Consider the following 18,033-nt stretch of genomic DNA (forward strand, 5'->3'; position numbering starts at 1 on the left):
TATTTTCGGGCGAATGGCAAAAAGGCCCATTACATGGGACTTAAATGCATTTTGGTCCACAAAAAAAACAGTCTCTCAATTAAACACATCCCCATGTCTTTAGTCTAAAATACCCTCCATAATATAATTCTTATCAATTCCACCCATTATGCTCTAACTTCCTTAATATTACACATTGACCCCGGATTTAAACAAATATATCGCATTAACCCCCAAAATTTTTTTTTTCAGAAAATAATTTTTTTTCTGAAATGTTTTTTTTTTCCGACCAGATTCCGGCGTTGACTTTTTTTTTTTCTTTTTTTGAAAATATTTTTTTTTTCCTGAAATTTTTTTCCGGCCGGTCAACCACCGTTGACCGTCGATCTCCGGCGTTGACTTTTTTTTTTTTTTTTGAATTTTTTGACAGTAATATTATTAATATTATTGTCTAAGACAGTTAAATTACTGTTGGAGACAGTAATTTAGCAGTCAATGCAGTCAATGCAGTAATATTAATTAAAATAATTTTTTTTAAGAAAAATTTAAAAAAAAAAAAAAAAGTCAATTAACAGTTAAATTACTGTCTACGACAGTTAAATAACTGCTGGAGACAGTAATTTAGCAAAGAATACAGTAATATTAATTAAAAATATTTTTTTGAAGAATAAAAAAGTCAATTAACCGTTAAATTATTGTCTCCGACAGTTAAATAACTGCTGGAGACAGTAATTTAGCAACGAATACAGTAATATTAATTAAAAATATTTTTTTTAAGAATAAAAAAGTCAATTAACAGTTAAATTACTATCTCCGACAGTTAAATAACTGCTGGAGACAGTAATTTATCAACGAATACAGTAATATTAATTAAATTATTTTTTTTAAGAAAAAACAAAATTATAAATAAAAAAAAAAAGGTCAACGTCGATCGCCGGAAAAAAATTTCTGGGAAAAAAAAAGTTTTTCAAAAAAAAAAACAAAAAAACAAAAAGTCAACGCCGGAGACCGCCGGTCTCCGGTGGTGGCGGGTCAAAATTGAAATTATGGTTAAAATTGGTTAATTGATGAAATTTGGCTAAATTGTGGTGTAAATCATGAAATTGGAGTTGAATTGGGTTTCAATGAATTGTGGGTAATTTTGGTATATATAAAAGGATTTTCCTTATTTGCAAATAAGTTTGAATGGGCAGGATTTATTTGAAAGACAAAAAAGTTGGATGCCCCTCTTTTAATTAAGTGCCCTTGTCATGGACCTATTTGCCATTTACCCTATATTTTCTTTACTTACTATAAATGAGTAATGACAAAACTAGGTTTATGATACAAAATTAGTTTTGCCATTAGTGGTGTAAATTAGTCGAGCGATGCAAGCTCGAGCTTAAGTTCAAACATTTTTAGTTGATCATGAGCTGACTCGTCAGTTTTCTTTCATCATTTTTTAATTATAAAAATTTAGTATATAATTATACAAAGTAAAATAATGTAATAAATAAATAATTTTAGGTCATGTTTAATTTTTTTTTATTAGGGCAAATTACGGCTACCCCGAGTTATGGTCAAATTAAGAAAACCCTCTTTTATTTGGTAATTACAGTCACCTCCTCAACTATGTATTATCTTACGAAAATATTGCTCTAGAGGTAAATTTAGGGATGTTAAATCGGTAAAACCGAACTGAAATTTCGGTACGCCAATATTTTATACTGTTTACCGAACTGAATATACGATTTGGTTCGGTAAGTAACCGAATTACATAAATTTTATGTAAAAATATTTAAAAGGAGGAGTGACTGTAATTACCCAAATAAAAAGGTTTTTTTTTTTTTTTTTTTTTTTTTTTTTTTTTTTCGTAATTTGACCTACCTTAAGGGTCGACGGAATTTGCCCTTTTTTATTATAGTATTAAATAACACTTAATATAATGTTCACAATATTAATCTAAAATTAAAAAAAAGGAAAACTAAAAATGAGTTTAAGATCGTCCAACTGAACTCGAGCTTGAGCTCCAAAAAAAATATTCGATGAACATTTATTTTTAATATATGCATTTGGATGGAAATTCTTTGCTCAAATAGTCAAATAATTTGATGAACACGAAAACATTTAAATGAAATGTTAATTACCAAAATGGGTAAATTACAAACACCCCCCTGAGGTATGGTTGAATTACAAAAACACCCCTCTTGTTTGGATAATTACAACCACCCCCTCAACTCCTCAAATTTAGTGGAATCTTCGAGATTATATAGAATATTATCACTTTTGTACCCGTTTTATCCCATTCAAACTCTACATTATGAAGCAAGATGATCATAATTTGTGATTTTTAGCTTGTATATATCAGTTTGTGGTGCATCAAAAACTGTATTTTTTACACAAAACGAGTACAAACTAGAGCACATTTCACGGAATCTAGATGACTATGTTGAATTTGGCACCATAAAGGTGGAGGTCTAAGAAAAAATCATAGTTGAGGGGTAGATGTAATTATCCAAACAAGAGGGGTTTTTTTTGTAATTTGACCATACCTCAGGGGGGTGTTTGTAATTTACCCATACCAAAATATTAGTAGGTGCCAAATTACTAAATTGTCCCTTAATAACATGTCTTCTACAGAAAATTTATTATTAAATTATTATTATTATTATTATTTATATTATTATTTTACAGATTCGTGTTTCTGAAAGTGCCCCTTTCGTTCTCAATTTCGTTCCACCAACTCAGAAGAGAAACATTAAAGAAAAAGGTCGACCAATAATAAAACCCTTAAACCCAAACAGATATTTGGGCAAAAAAAAAAAAAAAAAATTAATTCCGATATGGAATACCAGCAGCCCCACGGCTACATGAGACCACCGCCTCCACCCCCACCGCCGCCGCAGCAGCAGCCTCCGTCCGCGACGGATCCCTACCCAAGACCACCACCTCCACTCCCTCCGCCACCTTCCAACCACCCCTGGCCTTACTCCGCTACTCAATTTCAGTATCAACCTCAAACTCAACACTCCCCATCTCCTCCTCCGCCGCAGTGGCCGCCGCCGCCCCCGCCGCCACCTAACTCCTCCGACAACGCTCAGTATCACCAGTATCCTCTTCCTCCTCCCCCTCCTCCTCCTTATTCCGCGCATCAGCCCCCACCTTACCCTACGCACTCTCACTACCCACCCCCACACCCGTATCCGCCAAGACCGCCTCATGTTGCCCAATCTTATTCGCAGGTATTTATTTATTTATTTATTTATTTTTTAAATTCGGTTTGATTTACATCGAACTGTAGATACAGGAGCATTGATTTTCCTGGTTGAATTGTAAGATTAGGCTTTCTAGGGGTGGTTTGCTCTGTGATTGAGCTAGGTCTTTGGTAATGCCTCATTTTAAGTGAAAAAAAATCAGTTCGGAGATTGAATAGCCGGTGAAACTGTTCTGGCTTCCGCTTTTGAGGGATTTGATTATAGTTGCCTGGCATTGATGTTACGATTTAACCGAATTTTATTTGCTGAAATGATGGGAAAACATGGCCGTAATTTTATGTTGTTTGCTTCTTATATATACTGCTCCAAGGTTTTGAGTGATTTGCTTATAGTTTTTCTTCATCCATTTTCTTATCCGAGGTTGGTTATTGTTAGTATAGTAGCCGTGGATAATATGCTCCGATTTTGTGCTAAATCCTTTATTCTTAGTTTTGTCAATCTTAGCTCAAGTCTATCTTAAAGAAGTTGATTAATGCCAGTCGGTTATCTGTGAAATCAAATTATTTTTCGGAATGCCATAATAGATGCTAAACATGTGAGTGAACCAATTCCTGCGAAAGTTTTCTTCATTGATGCGAAATTTCTTTAAAAAATCCATCAACCTGCTTGCTTATTCTTAAAAAAATCTATCAAATTATTTAATTTAGTAATGTATGTTTAACATTAACCTCATATTCTTATATTAACCATTGCTAAAGTGTCATATTTGCACATGTATTATATGAACTTCCAAATATTAGTTGCTTAGACATCTGCTACGGTTTGGTATCGTACTACAGTATGAACATTCTTAAGGTGAATATTTTTGGATTTCTAACAATGTATCGATATTATTGTAGGATTGGGGGAATGGCAGCTGGAGTCAACACCAGAGTTGGCAGTACCCAAGTCAGTACATTAGTTTCTATTTTGCTTGAAGATAGTTATTCTTTGATTTGTTATGCTTGGATACTTTAATCTTTATTATTTTCTTGTTTCTTGTTTGTTAAGGTTGTAGTAAACAATTTTCTGTCTGAAGACATTTTTTTTGTATATATTATCTCTTTCTTGGGATCGAATCTCTGTTCATCTATTTTCCGCAGCTTGATAATCAGTACATAGGTTTTTTTTTAAATAGAAGTTAAGATGAGAAGTACTCATTGTTGACCTTCCATCACATAGTTACCTTTCCTTTAATTTCCTGAATGTGTGATACTTGAAGTTCTGAACAGCATGAAATTTTAATTGTATATTTTGTTGCAAGTCTGTGTTGAATTTTCATCGTTCGGCTGCAGCAAATAACAATGAAGAAGATTGGGCAGCAAAAGCTAGAGCATGGGCTGCTGGAAAAGCTGTTACAGACAATCAACACACTTCGTCACAGTTTGTAGCAGCCGGAAGACCAGAAGAGCAGAATCATTTCCGTGATCAATATTCTCAATCAGTTGATCCTCAGTTATCAAATTATCAACAGTACCCAGGTACAGCAGGCCCCTTAAACAGGTCAGGGTTAGGTCAGTCGCATGATTCACAGTGCATCAGCACTGGACAATCAGCTTATGCTCCAGACTCGCATGTGCCGTTTGCTGCTAGAGATGGAAGCCTAACTGGAGATTCAAATGCACCATACCTGCAGCAAGAGAAATCATCTATAAGTCCATTAGTCCATCAGCAGGAGGTACCTTCTAGTTATTCTTCTGTTGCAGGTAAAAACTAAATTAGTATATCGATATTGCGTGTGAATCTTCTGCTCAAGACACTGAATCTGTTGTCTGCAATTAAGAATGTTCAAATAAGATATAACCACTACCAAAAAAAAAAGAAAAAGAAAATAGAAATGCATATGATAGGAAAAAGGAAGAAAAACAAATCAACCGATTGCTAAGACTTGGTTTAGTGTTATAACTTTCTGGGAGTTGTTCTAATAGCTTTTTGAGAACCTAACCAAAACGGGTTAATAGAGCTACATCGGCTACTTAGTTTGGTCAAAGAGTTGTCACTTATCGGAAGGTTATCCATTATCAAGCAGACCACATATTGATATGGTCAAATACAACTTCAATTTTAAGTTGGAGTTTTCATTTTGCCAAATGGAAAACTCTTTTTTTGCTCACACCACTGTTAGTCATGTAGCAACTTCGAATTTTCTTTCGAGTAAGGCTGGTGTGTATTGACCAGGAAAGCTTCCTGATTTTTATTCTTTATTGCAGGTAATGAGGAGGCTGGAGATAGATATGGAGGATTCAATAGCTCCTCATCTCTTTTACAGCACCATGTGCAGACGCTGCCACCTTCAGTGGACAGATCGCGATGGATGGAGCAGCATCATCATTTAGTTGGTAATCAGCCAGCTGAGACTCCAACCGATCTAAGCAATCAGCCTCTCAGTTTTGCACCACATTTTAACCGTGACTTGGACCCTCATATACAACCCAGCTATGCTCATTCTTCAGGAGGTCCTGTAAGAGGTGGGGATCCTACAGTAGCTACATCTTCGAACTATTCATGGGCTCCCTCATCTGCAACAGGGGTCATTTATCCTTCAGTACCTCCAACAATTCCACCAGGGCCACAGGTTTTGGATCTAAAATCTGTATATTCTTGTAATTGTGTGCACCTGTTTCCATGTTCATTAATGTATTTGACTCGTTTCATATTTCATAGGTTGATCATCCAATAGCTATGTCTTCTCCAGCTTCTGGACATTCGGCTCCAATGTTTCCTACTGGACCTGGTTTCCAACCAACTGTCCCAATGATGGGTGCTGCTTTTGGTGTTGGCCCAGGTGTAACACCTCATCCTATGGCTTTTTCTGGAGAAGCTTATGGTGTTATGGAGCGTCCTAAAAAGGTAAGTTCTCTTTTATTAGCAGCTTGGCATTTAGTAACCACTCTAATATGAAGTAATTCTTTTGAATTTCAGGCATCGGTACCTAATTGGCTCAGAGAGGAAATAATTAAGAACAAAACTGTTATCATAAGTTCTGCCCATGAGATTCCGAAAGAGGATTCCCAGCCCATTGAAGAAGATATTAATGATAAGTATTCTAGGAAGGGAGATCAAGCAGATACCAAAAGCATTGATTCTTCTAGATCAATGGAAGATGAGGATGAGGATGAGGTGATTCTCTTTTCTCTCTATTTCTCTATCTCTCTTAATTTTTTTAAATTATCCTTTCTATGAAATATTAGAGATGGTGGAGATTTCATTCACTTATTTTGGAGCATCACATTCAGTGTACTTTATGGTTGATTGTGAGCATGTTACAATATTGTTCCTAATGTAACTTTTCTTCTTTGACTTTTCGTTATGGCATAGTTATTTTTATAGATTATGATTTATGTTCCAACACTTTTTGCTCTTTATAGGACGAGGTGGAAGCTGCTCGAACTGCAGCTATCAACCAGGAGATAAAGCGCGTGCTGACTGAAGTCCTTTTGAAGGTTGCGGCTGGTCAACAACTAATAAACTCCAAGTTACACTTTCAGGCATGTTTTTTGACCATATGTTCTTTGGCAGGTTACTGATGAACTTTTTGATGAAATAGCAACCAAAGTTCTGAACGAAGATGATCACTCCATTGAAGGTGACTTCCACAAGACTGTTTTTACATATTCCATCTTTTTCGTTATCCTATGGTAATTTTTATGTGGTTTGATTAGAATCAGTGTGCAAGAAATGATTCAGTACCCTTTTGGTCTCTTCTTTTGCATATTAATGTATCTTTTCATGCCCCTTTTTAGGTTCAGTTGGCCATGCCTTGTCAAACCACCAACAATTACCATCTGCTCCTCCTGTTTTGACTCCCAAGGCCTCTGCAAAGGTTCTGATTCCAAGCAAAATTAAAGAAATTGGTTATGAGGATACTAGTGTATCTACCTCTGGCACCCCTGGAAATGTACTAGGTCTGGCTAGTTATGGCACAGATGAGGAAGATGAGGAGATACAGAGTTCAGGTAAACTGAATACGAAAGGAAGACCATCGAATCAGCAATCGTCCTCAAGCAAGCATTTTGAAGGTAATCTTGTCACTGAGAACGGTGGTTCCAGGGAAGAAACAGAAGAAAAAGGAAATGCTCCTGCAAAATTGTTGACCGATGGCACTCCTGATCGTAGTGTTGCGAATCCAGAGTTCAATGATAATAAGGCAGCTAGAGAGTTAGCATCCAGTGATGATCGGCGTTCCTCTGAGAGACTGTCTGGTAGTGCAGAAGATGAGTTGCAACATGGTTCTGACATTTCCAAGATAAAAAAATCTTTCACTGAAAAGGCTTCTCAAAGAAACACCAGACCAGATGGAAATCTGGATGCCAGAAGTTTAGTTAATGATGATTCCCAAATCCAAACTACTGGGATTAGATATGATAAGAATGATAGACATGAAAACAAAAAGAGCTCGGTTAAGAAAGACCGCAAGGATTCAGAAAGTTCCAGAGAAAGAATTGACAAGAAGGAAGACGTAGAGCATGGAAGGCATGCTAGAACTGAAAGGATTGACTATCATGATATATCAAAAGATAAAGAGAAAGAGAAGGGTAGGGTTGATGAAAAAGTAAAGAATACCGAATCAAGGAAACGACCATCTCCTTCTTCCGGCAAGGAAGGAACAACTGAAACACAAAGAGACAGTAGAACTAGTGGTAGAAAAGATAACGATGAGAAAAGACATGATAGAACAGGGGATGAGAAAAGACATGATAGAACAGGGGATGATAAAAGACATGGTAGAACAGGGGATGAGAAAAAAGACCGATCCAGACATAAAAGCGGAGGTGAATCTAGCCGACATAAACGACATCGTTCGTCTTCAGTTGGTGACAGGGGTAGAGAGAGCAAGGATCGCTCGGTGGTTAGTCGTGCAAATCATTCTAGCGATGAGTCGTCAGACGATTCTAAAAGGTGTGTTCTTAGGACAAATACATTATTACCCTTTTCTTAGAATCTTCAGTCCATTTTTCTTATAACATATATTTTTGTGGGCAGAAAATCACATCACTCGAAAAGACGCAAGTCTCCGTCACCCATCAGATCAAGAAAAAGGTATTTCCCCAAAAATGTTGCTGACATTTTTGTTTAGATTATGTGTGTGTGTGTGCAAAAATTCTATATGCTTATAAGAAGCCTTTATTCTCAATTTCTTTCCAAGGATTTATCTTCGGCAATAGCTGCTTCTCTTAGCAGAAAAAAATGTGTGGTAGCACTGTTATTTCTGGTATACGCCTAACCTGTGATTGTTATGTTTGTCTCACCAGAAGAATTGTTATGCCAACAGCTAGATTCTTTATTTGAAGTCTAGATGTGTACAACGCTGAAAAAATAACGAGTAATTTTTATGTTGTTTACTCACTGGCTTAGTATGTAATGTTTCGTTTTAGACAAGTTTCGCGGTCTCCTCATAGCAAGCACTCTAAGCGCAGGCATTCTCCTTATTCTTCTCTTGAGACCACCAGGTATTATTCTAGTCTCTCTCATTAGATTTTTCTAGTTTTTTCGACACTTGTCCACTCATCAACAATGCCAATACGCAACTCAGGTGAAACAAAAGTTTATTTCTTAGCACTATAAACTCTACACTCGTCATTAGCATGAACATATTGAATATCCAAAATCTCAGGGGAAAAAGATCACTATCAAGGTCGAGATCACCCGTACATCGGCGGCGAAAGTAGGAAAAGAATGCTGTGGAGCAATTCAAACTATGGGAGAAACGGACATATTTGCTCGAGATTTTATGGTACAGTTTCTTTACTGTATAAGTTAAGTTTTGTTTGTTCATCTATAAGGTTTGTTATTATGGCAGTCCTGATTTTGTCGATCAGATGTTTATCAATGGCAGAGGTGTTCTAAGTTGTAGTTCGTTTCGGTTTTAATATTCGGTTATGACAGTTGATGAGTTTCAGCATTTGAAGAAGAAACATTCACTTTCTTGGATGTTTTCTTCACTTTTTTCATACAAAATAACGCCCCTTAGTTTGACTGAGTTTGTTATCCTTCGATTGGTTGGTAAGATCGATTGGGTTTCGGTTAGCATATTGGTTCGAGATTTTTTTATTATACAATCCTTGCATTGTGTTAATAGTTGTACTCTATTGTATTGTTTATAGGGCAATTTGCTAAACAGTATATAAACCTAATTTTGTATTAGATCAGGACACCCATATTTTCTCAATTTGGTGATGATAGTCCTTCAATATTTATATTGCAAATATACCCCAGTTTAACGCAGTACGGTAGGATATGGAAACATTCGTCTCCATTTATGTCGATTTCTCCAGAATATTCGAATAACGAAGGGGACACAAATTATGCGTTTAGCTTTCCAAATTTCACCCTCAAATCTTCTCATTTCATCACTTTATTTATAAATTTAAATACAAAATATTATAAATATCTTTAATAATTTTTAATTTTTTTAACAACATGATTGTACATCCACTACCTTCACTTAAATCTCAATTTACTTCCCCAAAAAATCCACCACAAAAGTCCATTTTCTCAATCAAGAAAAGTGTAGTCATTGTTTCAACTATTCACCAGGGGGTGACAAATAATCTATAATTAGCTAGAATGTCCTTATCCTTAACAACCATTCAAACAAATAGACCAATTTAAAACAATTGTTCCTCTAATTTAGAATGTAACGGTTACTTTACACTCTTGTGGGAGAAAAAAAAAAAAAGAAAAAAAAGGCACCATTAAGGACGGTTAATATATAATTAAGGTTGAGAATTTTTTTTTTAAAAAAAACATATGATTTCCATCGATTCCAATCCAAAAAAAAGTTCCATTTTGGAACAAATATTACTTGTGCACTGCGCTACACAATTGTGTTACAAATAAGTAAATTGAGTCAGTCCCATAAGGGATGACCAATATCTGTTAGAGTAAGTGGACTTACGTCAACTGACCTAAGTTTGATTCTTCTTGCCACCGGCCGTTAGGTGGAGCTTGTCACACATGATTAACCTAATGTGGTTTACGTCTCTCATATAATTTGCATGCTATTATACGAGAGTTGGCTGCAGATTCCTTCGTTACCCAAAAAAATAATTGTTCATCTTAGAACATGAAGACTAAAAATGAAATTTGAGTAAAGTTTAGGACTAAAAATGCAATCCACCAACTTCATTTTTTGTTTGGATAATTTTCAGGTAAAACAGCATAATAATAAATGATATAGTAGTAGTAGTGGATATATTGGATATAGTGGCTACTTCGAGTCTTGATCTCTCCACCACTCGTTCCGATCAACCAAAAATATTCAGACCAAAAAATCAAGAAATCAAGAAAATGCAAAATCCTCCACTCTCCTTCCTCCACCTCCCATGGCCGAATAATTCCCCCCAAATATTCTCTTTCTCTCTCTTCTTTTCCCCCTCTTTCTCTCTCTTCACCAAGTCATGACTTCTTCTTCTTCTTCTTACAGCAGTCTCTCTTCCACTAAAAACACATTCTTGCAGTTTCGTCCTTCTCAAATCTATCTCCCCAATTACAGGCCCTCCGTTGAGTTTGAACCCCATTCTCTCAGGAGGGACTTTCTCTCTCTAAAACCCCAGCTACAACCCTTCTCCAAACCATCTCTCTCACTTCTCACACTAAGCAGCAATGGCTTCTCCCGCCCTTTCGCCGCCGTTTCCTCCTTCGCCGAAGGCGACGGCGACGGCGACTCCGCACCACCCAAAGAAGAAAGCGCCGCCGACGGAGAAGAACTGCGCGGCATGGCGCAGGCGTTCCACATTTCCTCCGGCACCGCCTCCGCCATATCGGTCTGCATAGCGGTGGCGGCGCTGGTCGTGCCGCTGTTCATGACCTCTCTAGGGCAGGGTCTGCCGTTCAAGACTCGAGCTTTGTCGTACGCGACACTTCTGTTCGGGTTCTACATGGCCTGGAATATCGGGGCCAACGACGTGGCGAACGCGATGGGGACGTCGGTGGGTTCCGGCGCGCTGTCGCTCCGGCAGGCGGTGCTGACGGCGGCGGTTCTGGAGTTCTCCGGCGCGCTGCTGATGGGGACGCACGTGACTAGTACAATGCAGAAGGGGATACTTGTGGCTGATGTTTTCAGAGGGAAAGATACTCTGCTTTTTGCTGGGCTGCTCTCTTCTTTGGCTGCTGCTGGTACTTGGCTACAGGTTCATTTTTACTCTTTCTTCCTTTCTTTATTTTATTTATTATTTCATTATTTTTTTAGGCCCTGAGGTATGGTAAAATTACGAAAACCCCCCTTCTGTTTGGGTAATTAAAACAACCCCTCAACTATAAATTTTCTTACATGTCCACCCTTGTTGTTTCAAATTTAGTGGAATCTTCTTGATTATATGAAATATTATCACTTTTATACCCGTTTTATCCCATTCGAGCTTCACATTTTGAAACAAGATGATCATAAGATGTGTTTTTTGGTTTGTATATATCAGATTGGGGTGCATCAGAAACTGTATTTTTACAAAAAAATAGTACAAACTAGAGCACATTCCACGAAATCTAGATGATTATGTTGAATTTGACTCCATAATGGTAGAGGTGTAAGAAGATTCATAGTTGAGGGGTAGATGTAATTATTCAAACAAGAGGGGGGTTTTCGTAATTTGACCATACCTTAGGGGTGGTTGTAATTTACCCTTTTTTTACTAGTTTTTTGAACGGACAGTGTTGTGTAGTAGTTGATGCTGAGATCTTAATTCTGTCTAAATCAAGAGAATACGTGCTCGAATCTACGCCCACTACACTTGTTGAGGCAGATCGTGTAACGATCGTCTACACACACCAACATGGATGTGTGTGTGTGTGTGTGTGTGTTGGGTATTAAGAATTAGGCTTTCATGCAAACATATTCAAGAAAGATCGAAAATTGATAGTGTAATTCATTTCTAAGAATAGCATGTGTTCGTATATCGTGTTACGATATGCCATGGATCTCTCGATTCCGTGCTACGTAGTTTGTTCTAGACCGTGTTTTGAGAAATTCTCGAAAGTATGAATCACATAGAGCACTTAAACCTTGTTTCTGTTTTTTTTTTTCAAGAAATTCAAATCATGTTACGAATAGAAAGATTTGAACTTTGTAACGAAACGAAGCACGTTGCGAATTGTCAAATAGCATAAGCTCTACCTACATTCAAGGAAATAGCTAAATCTGTGATTTTCAGTTGGTTTGCCTAGTAGCATCAAGTAAAAACTTTCGAGTCCCGATGGATAATCGAGATAATACACACACATGTGGTTCGAGTTCTATTTTCCACCAATGTCTGAATTCGTAAATTTTCCAATGTTTCCCAGGTAGCATCGTACTACGGTTGGCCAGTGTCGACCACACATTGCATCGTAGGATCAATGGTCGGATTCGGCCTCGTTTACGGAGGAACCGGAGCCGTCTTTTGGAGTTCACTCGCAAGGGTAACTTCTTCGTGGGTTGTCTCTCCTCTAGTCGGAGCACTCGCATCTTTCCTCGTCTACAAATGCATTCGCAGGGTATATATTCTCTTCACACCAAAAGATACCCATTTTTTTTTTTATTCAAATTTCAAACTAATAAAAAAATTGCTAACCCTCTTTAATTTTCACCTCTCAGTTTGTCTACAGTGCCCCAAATCCCGGCCAAGCGGCCGCCGCAGCAGCACCGATAGCAGTCTTTCTCGGAGTCACAGGAATTTCATTCGCTGCATTCCCACTCAGCAAAACCCTCCCGATCGCCGTCGCCCAAGCTCTAACCGCCGGGACAGCTGGCGCATTCCTAGTGGATAGAACCATCCGGAAACAATTAGGCCACCTCCTCGCCAACTCAGCTGAAGAAGAAGCCGACTCAGCGGGGGCGAAATCGGAAAGCAAAAATATAGGGTTCCTATCCGACATTGCGGGGCCTACCGGCACAAACCTAGAAATAGTGTACGGAGTTTTCGGCTACATGCAGATCTTATCCGCCTGCTTCATGTCCTTCGCACATGGCGGAAACGATGTTTCGAACGCGATCGGCCCTTTGGCGGCGGCGCTCTCGATTTTGCAAGGGGGAATGACGGGGGGAGAAATCGTGATCCCGAACGACGTGCTTGCGTGGGGAGGGTTCGGGATTGTGGCGGGGCTGATGATGTGGGGGTACCGGGTGATTGCCACGATCGGGAAGAAAATTACGGAGTTGACGCCGACGAGGGGTTTCGCGGCGGAGTTTGCAGCGGCGTCGGTGGTGCTGGGGGCGTCGAAGCTGGGGCTGCCGATATCGGCGACGCACACGCTGGTGGGGGCGGTGATGGGGGTAGGGTTTGCGAGGGGGCTGAATAGTGTGAGGGCGGAGACCGTTAGGGAGATTGTGACCTCGTGGGCAGTTACCATACCTGCCGGTGCCACGTTTGCAGTTATTTACACGTGGATTTTGACCAAGGTCTTATCCTACGTACTGTGAGTGTGTGTGTACATTGCATGGTGAATTTTCTTTTTTCTTTTCTTTTTTTATAAAAGATTGAGAAGCTGCAGCAGTAAATTTTTTCGGTTCAACTGATTTAACTGACGTTGAATCACGATCGGACACGTGTCAGAACTTTTTCTTGTATTAATCTTTTTTTCTTCTGTCGAATATTTTTTGTTGTCGACGTACGGAATTAGGGTTGGAAATCGAAATGAAATTTGAATTCAACCGATTTTCGAAACAAAGAATTTCGGTTTTGGAAATGATTCTCTTTATTCATTTTGAAACGAAATGCTGCACCTGGTAGTTTTGCACCACAAATCTGCACACAATCCACTAAAATTCGTAGAACGAAAAAAAAAAAAAAAAAAGAAGAGATATTTATGGAGAAATCTCTTGTATAGAAGTTAGACCCGGCTCCCACTCGGGTTCCTTCGACAGCCTCGGCCTTTGTATAGGAGGCACAAACGCTCTCTTCCTCTCTTTCACTTGTTTCGTCACTCTACAATTCAACCAACTCTCTTTCGACACAAAAAAATCCCTAGCAGAAGAAATCGAAATCGAATCATCTTCACTCTCGTTCGACTCTTTAAACACCCCCTCACCATTACCACCTTCGTAAATCCTCCGTTTCCTCGATTGCCTGCGTTTCAATTTCTCCACAGTAGTGCACCGAACAATAAAGTATTTATTCCCCGGCAATAAAATGTCATCCCCAGTTAAAACGGACTCGTGCACGCATTCGAACACATTGGGCCTAGCAATGCACATACCTGGATATTTCTCTATCAATTTCAATGCCGAAATTGCGTCTGGGTACATCTCTATTCGCCCGCCCGCATGAATTATCCTGACCGTTTTACCCCTGAGATTTGTGCCACTCACACCGAACGAAATAGTTTCCTCCTGCCCCTCGTTTTTTCTCCTCCTCGAGCTCGACCGGAAACAAGAACACATTTTTTTCGTGATAAGAAAAAATATACTTCAACCCTTTTAGCATTAGCCTGTGATAATAGCACCAAAGCTTTCCTCGATTTCTCCACCCTCCGTTAATAACAAAGTTGTCATGACAAATTTGTTTTTCTTTTTTTCCACTAAAAATAATTTCTTGTATTAATATTACCGTGCCAGCTCTGCAAGCACATTCTCGTGTTGATATCGTAATCCCAAAGGCCAGATAAAACCTGTCTTTCGAGCTTCTTCTTTCTTCCGTTAATCCAATTATTATGGAGAATAAAACAATTTATTCTCAGACAGGCTTTCTTTGTATCTCTCTCCTCCCACAGACCTCGATATGCACCGTTTGGAAAGAGATCTCTATCCAAGAAATGAACCAACAACTTTGTTTCGGGTTCTAAGCACTGATTATCACCTAATCTGTAGGACCCACCTTCGCCGCACAACGTATCGTAAAAACTCGGCTGTTCGGACAAGTTGGAATTAGCTGCATGCTCGACCACTTTATGCAATGCTGCGATCGTTATATTGTCTGAATGAGCATAATAGAAGCCTGAGTTAAGTCGTCGAGGTAAGTTTATTGGTCCTGCAAATAAACAAATAAAAATAAAAAGATTGCAGTTATTTCTAAAGCATACATATATAAATATTACAGGAATTTTTCTCGAAAGTTATTTATTAAAATACCCGTCGAATTGTATTCATCGGATTGTGCCACGAGAACCGAGGGACCAAAAGAAGTAAGATAGGGCAATGGATTCTTGAACCAATATACATCAACATCACTCAAAACGACACTATATCCAAGCTTCAATATTTGCAGCACCATTCTTGATTTCACTTTAGTTACTCTCTGAAAGCAATCGGTTCCAAAATGGCAGTTATCGAAGCTGATGTTTGTCGGACGATACGCACAATCGATAACCGGCAAACCCTAGCATCATATAATATGACTACGTAAACGACGCAATTTCCAATACATTTTCCCCAAAAAAAAATTCCAAAAAAAAAATTAATAATCAAAGCAAGTCACCTGCAAGACTGAGAACTCGTATATTTCATGATCGAGAGCACAGACTAAAAAGTTCGATACTTGGAGGTGTCTTAGCCTGCAAATCCAGCTCATCAGCATATCCTTGTAACTGTATCCAGCAACTCCAAGTACAATTGTCTTGTTATTATCAGAGAGAATCGACAACAGATTTTCCAAGGACAGAGAAAGCGAAATTGATGATGTCAGCAGTTTTAACGGCTCTTTCGCAAAGCACACTTGGATTCCTTCGAGTGATTTTACCACATCAACGCAATTCAATATTTCCTCTCTCGTTGATGATAAAGAGATGACCTTGTTCCTCAAGTTCAGCGATCTCTTGTATCCCAATGGATACGCAACGTTTTGGTGTGTATTAACGAAAAGATAGTTACGACCACATTTACAGAATCTGAACAAATTAGAACAATTAGCTTCTCGAAAAGAAAACGACCCGTAAAGCCTTCCTAGAAGAGAATTTCCAGTTAGTTCCCACTTTCTTCCCGAGACATAATTCTCTGGGTCAATATTATCGAGATAGAAACTCGAAATAGTCAAACTTGCATCGATCACGAGCCTAAAATCCGAGATCAAGGCTTCAGTGACAATCCAATGGTTGTGAAGTCCCTTTCCGTACAAGAAGGGGGGGAGGACCCCCTTGTGAAGTGGCACATCGCCACCATTGTTCCATGCAATAATCATCTTATCTCCACATGGTTTCGAAGAAAAATTTCGAGCAAGAAACTCCTGCAACTGATGGAAGAAAGACTAATTTTAATATAAGATTGTCCAAATCGAGCTCACATATGAACTGTGCAATTCGGCTACCTTTTGTATTCTAACGTGTTTACCGTTATCTGCCAGCCATTTTTTCCCATCGGAGTGCAAGAGAAAAGGAAAATTAGAAACATTTTGTGATGAAGAGACAACGAGCCAGTTTTCATCGAGCTTGTGAGCATATTCCATAGTTGAATAAAAGTTTGACAGTAGAATTGTCTCGGGGTCAACCAATGCAGAAATATCCGACGTTGATGCTAGAGATCTTGCGATCATTGAATGGAAAAACGGGGTACCAAGAAACCTATTTTCAGCAAATTCACAAAGAATGATCAAGAAACCAATATGTTTTGTGCTGTAATCGAACAATAATTTAAGAACACGCTTAGAGATACTAACGTAAAGTCAATGCCGGATTCGACGGACACCCGCGAACCGTATGAATCAGCAAAGGAGAAAACAGAAGGATCTTGGCCGAAAAGAACAACGTTTATATTTTCGGACAGTCCAAGCCATGATCTTACAGCAAGAGATTGCCTTTCGCCTATTGAACCAACAAACGGCATCGGCGCAGCGAAAATCGTGATTTTCGGGGAGCTGAAATCGTCAAATTTCTTGACTTTGATCCGTTCTTTCAGAAAAGTGGGCAGCATTTGAGTACCGTAGAAGGAGAAACCAATCAAGAAGAACCCACAAATCCAAACAGCCCACAGCCCACTTCGCAGAATCTACAAAATTCAAAAATAAAATAAAAATCGCAGATGATTAAATTAATGAATTAATGTACTCAGAAAATACAGCCCAATCAGAATTCATTTGGATTACCTTCTTGTTGTAGAGATTGGATAGCGAAAATGGGGAGCGGGATTCCATTTCCGCGGTTCAATTTAGGGAAACCCTAGCGATGAAATTGAATTGGGGGTTTTCGCCTAGAAAAAGAGGGGATTTTATGACACTGTGTGCTATGTGCTGTGTGTGTGTGTGTTTTTTGAAGGTTGAACAAAAGGGAGTGGGAAGAGTGGAATTGCAGCAACGACCATATTGAACATGTGAGCGTCACCATTTTCACACACAACACGCAGTACAATTTCCTGTAAATGGAGAAAAGTAATTTTAGAAATTGTGGAGTCAACCGCTTTAGTTTAATTACCTATTTACATTAATCTAATCACTTCAACGTGGGTTCAACTCATAACGTTGAGTGGAAAATTGGGATTTCCGCCGACTTCGATTTGAAAATTTCCGTTTTTGGAATGGTTTTTTCAATACTGAATCCCGAAATCCCGATTTCTGATTTATTTTTTTAAAAGTAGGATTTGAATCGGTATATATTTCAAATTTTGGAAACTTCCGAATTCCGATTCGAAATAGTTTCGAATTTTCCGACATTTTTCTGATTATTTCCTATATTATTTTCGACATGTTCCAAGTATTTTCGAATTTGTTATTTCTTTTTGGAATAAAACCATACTTTTAAAAAAATCTGAAAAATATTCCGAAAATGAATCATTCCGACAAAAAATCCGATTTTCCGAATTTTTTTTTGGAATCGGAATCAATAATGGAATTTCAAAAAAAAAACTAAAATTTTCCGAAAGAGTCATCTGATTCGTCCGATTTCCAGTCGCTGATTCTCCGGAACCGAGAATTAAGAGAAG

General features: G+C 38.4%; 3 protein-coding genes across 8 annotated transcripts; 2 read left to right on the plus strand and 1 right to left on the minus strand.

The window, feature by feature from the left end:
- Nucleotides 1-2,631: 2,631 nt before the first annotated feature.
- Nucleotides 2,632-9,170, plus strand: LOC105965474 (cyclin-like protein). 5 transcript variants are annotated; one of them, XM_012990017.2, is made up of 12 exons: nt 2,632-3,200; nt 4,073-4,121; nt 4,508-4,918; nt 5,423-5,787; nt 5,877-6,062; nt 6,135-6,332; nt 6,581-6,655; nt 6,732-6,798; nt 6,956-8,111; nt 8,196-8,252; nt 8,588-8,662; nt 8,827-9,170. In XM_012990017.2, exons 1-12 carry the CDS (start codon nt 2,802-2,804, stop codon nt 8,879-8,881), a joined length of 3,093 nt encoding a protein of 1,030 aa, XP_012845471.2. In that variant the 5' UTR covers nt 2,632-2,801; the 3' UTR covers nt 8,882-9,170. The 5 variants fall into 5 exon arrangements, with proteins under 5 accessions (XP_012845471.2, XP_012845472.2, XP_088681159.1 ...); XM_012990018.2 differs by having other exon boundaries at nt 2,651-3,200; nt 6,962-8,111; XM_088825033.1 differs by having other exon boundaries at nt 2,670-3,200; nt 4,502-4,918.
- Nucleotides 9,171-10,393: 1,223 nt separating this feature from the next.
- On the plus strand, nt 10,394-13,874 carry PHT2;1 (phosphate transporter 2;1). The gene is made up of 3 exons (XM_012990015.2): nt 10,394-11,344; nt 12,492-12,683; nt 12,784-13,874. The coding sequence occupies exons 1-3, from the start codon at nt 10,613-10,615 to the stop codon at nt 13,606-13,608; spliced, it is 1,749 nt and encodes a 582-aa protein (XP_012845469.2). The 5' UTR covers nt 10,394-10,612; the 3' UTR covers nt 13,609-13,874.
- LOC105965470 (Nucleotide-diphospho-sugar transferase family protein) lies at nt 13,866-17,978 on the minus strand. 2 transcript variants are annotated; one of them, XM_088825036.1, is made up of 7 exons: nt 17,534-17,758; nt 17,201-17,466; nt 16,775-17,103; nt 16,427-16,679; nt 15,602-16,351; nt 15,256-15,502; nt 13,866-15,154 (listed from the first exon to the last, which is right to left on the minus strand). In XM_088825036.1, the coding sequence occupies exons 2-7, from the start codon at nt 17,246-17,248 to the stop codon at nt 14,706-14,708; spliced, it is 2,076 nt and encodes a 691-aa protein (XP_088681162.1). In that variant the 5' UTR covers nt 17,249-17,466; nt 17,534-17,758; the 3' UTR covers nt 13,866-14,705. The 2 variants fall into 2 exon arrangements, with proteins under 2 accessions (XP_088681162.1, XP_012845468.2); XM_012990014.2 differs by having other exon boundaries at nt 17,201-17,978.
- Nucleotides 17,979-18,033: the final 55 nt, after the last annotated feature.

Source organism: Erythranthe guttata, chromosome 11 (genome assembly GCF_056151865.1).
Source record: "Erythranthe guttata isolate IM_541 chromosome 11, IM_541, whole genome shotgun sequence".
Taxonomy (NCBI): Eukaryota; Viridiplantae; Streptophyta; class Magnoliopsida; order Lamiales; family Phrymaceae; genus Erythranthe; species Erythranthe guttata.

Bases quoted from the DNA above. Each gene is read 5' to 3' on its own strand.
- LOC105965474 (XM_088825033.1), top strand. From the start codon at position 2,802: ATGGAATACCAGCAGCCCCACGGCTACATGAGACCACCGCCTCCACCC. The intron at 8,112-8,195 runs GTGTGTTCTTAG...TTTTGTGGGCAG, and splicing joins TCGTCAGACGATTCTAAAAG to AAAATCACATCACTCGAAAA. The intron at 8,663-8,826 runs GTATTATTCTAG...CCAAAATCTCAG, and splicing joins TCTTCTCTTGAGACCACCAG to GGGAAAAAGATCACTATCAA.
- LOC105965470 (XM_012990014.2), bottom strand. From the start codon at position 17,248: ATGGAATCCCGCTCCCCATTTTCGCTATCCAATCTCTACAACAAGAAG. The intron at 17,104-17,200 runs GTAATCCAAATG...TGAATTTTGTAG, and splicing joins CCAATCTCTACAACAAGAAG to ATTCTGCGAAGTGGGCTGTG. The intron at 16,352-16,426 runs GTAGCCGAATTG...TTCTTCCATCAG, and splicing joins AACACGTTAGAATACAAAAG to TTGCAGGAGTTTCTTGCTCG.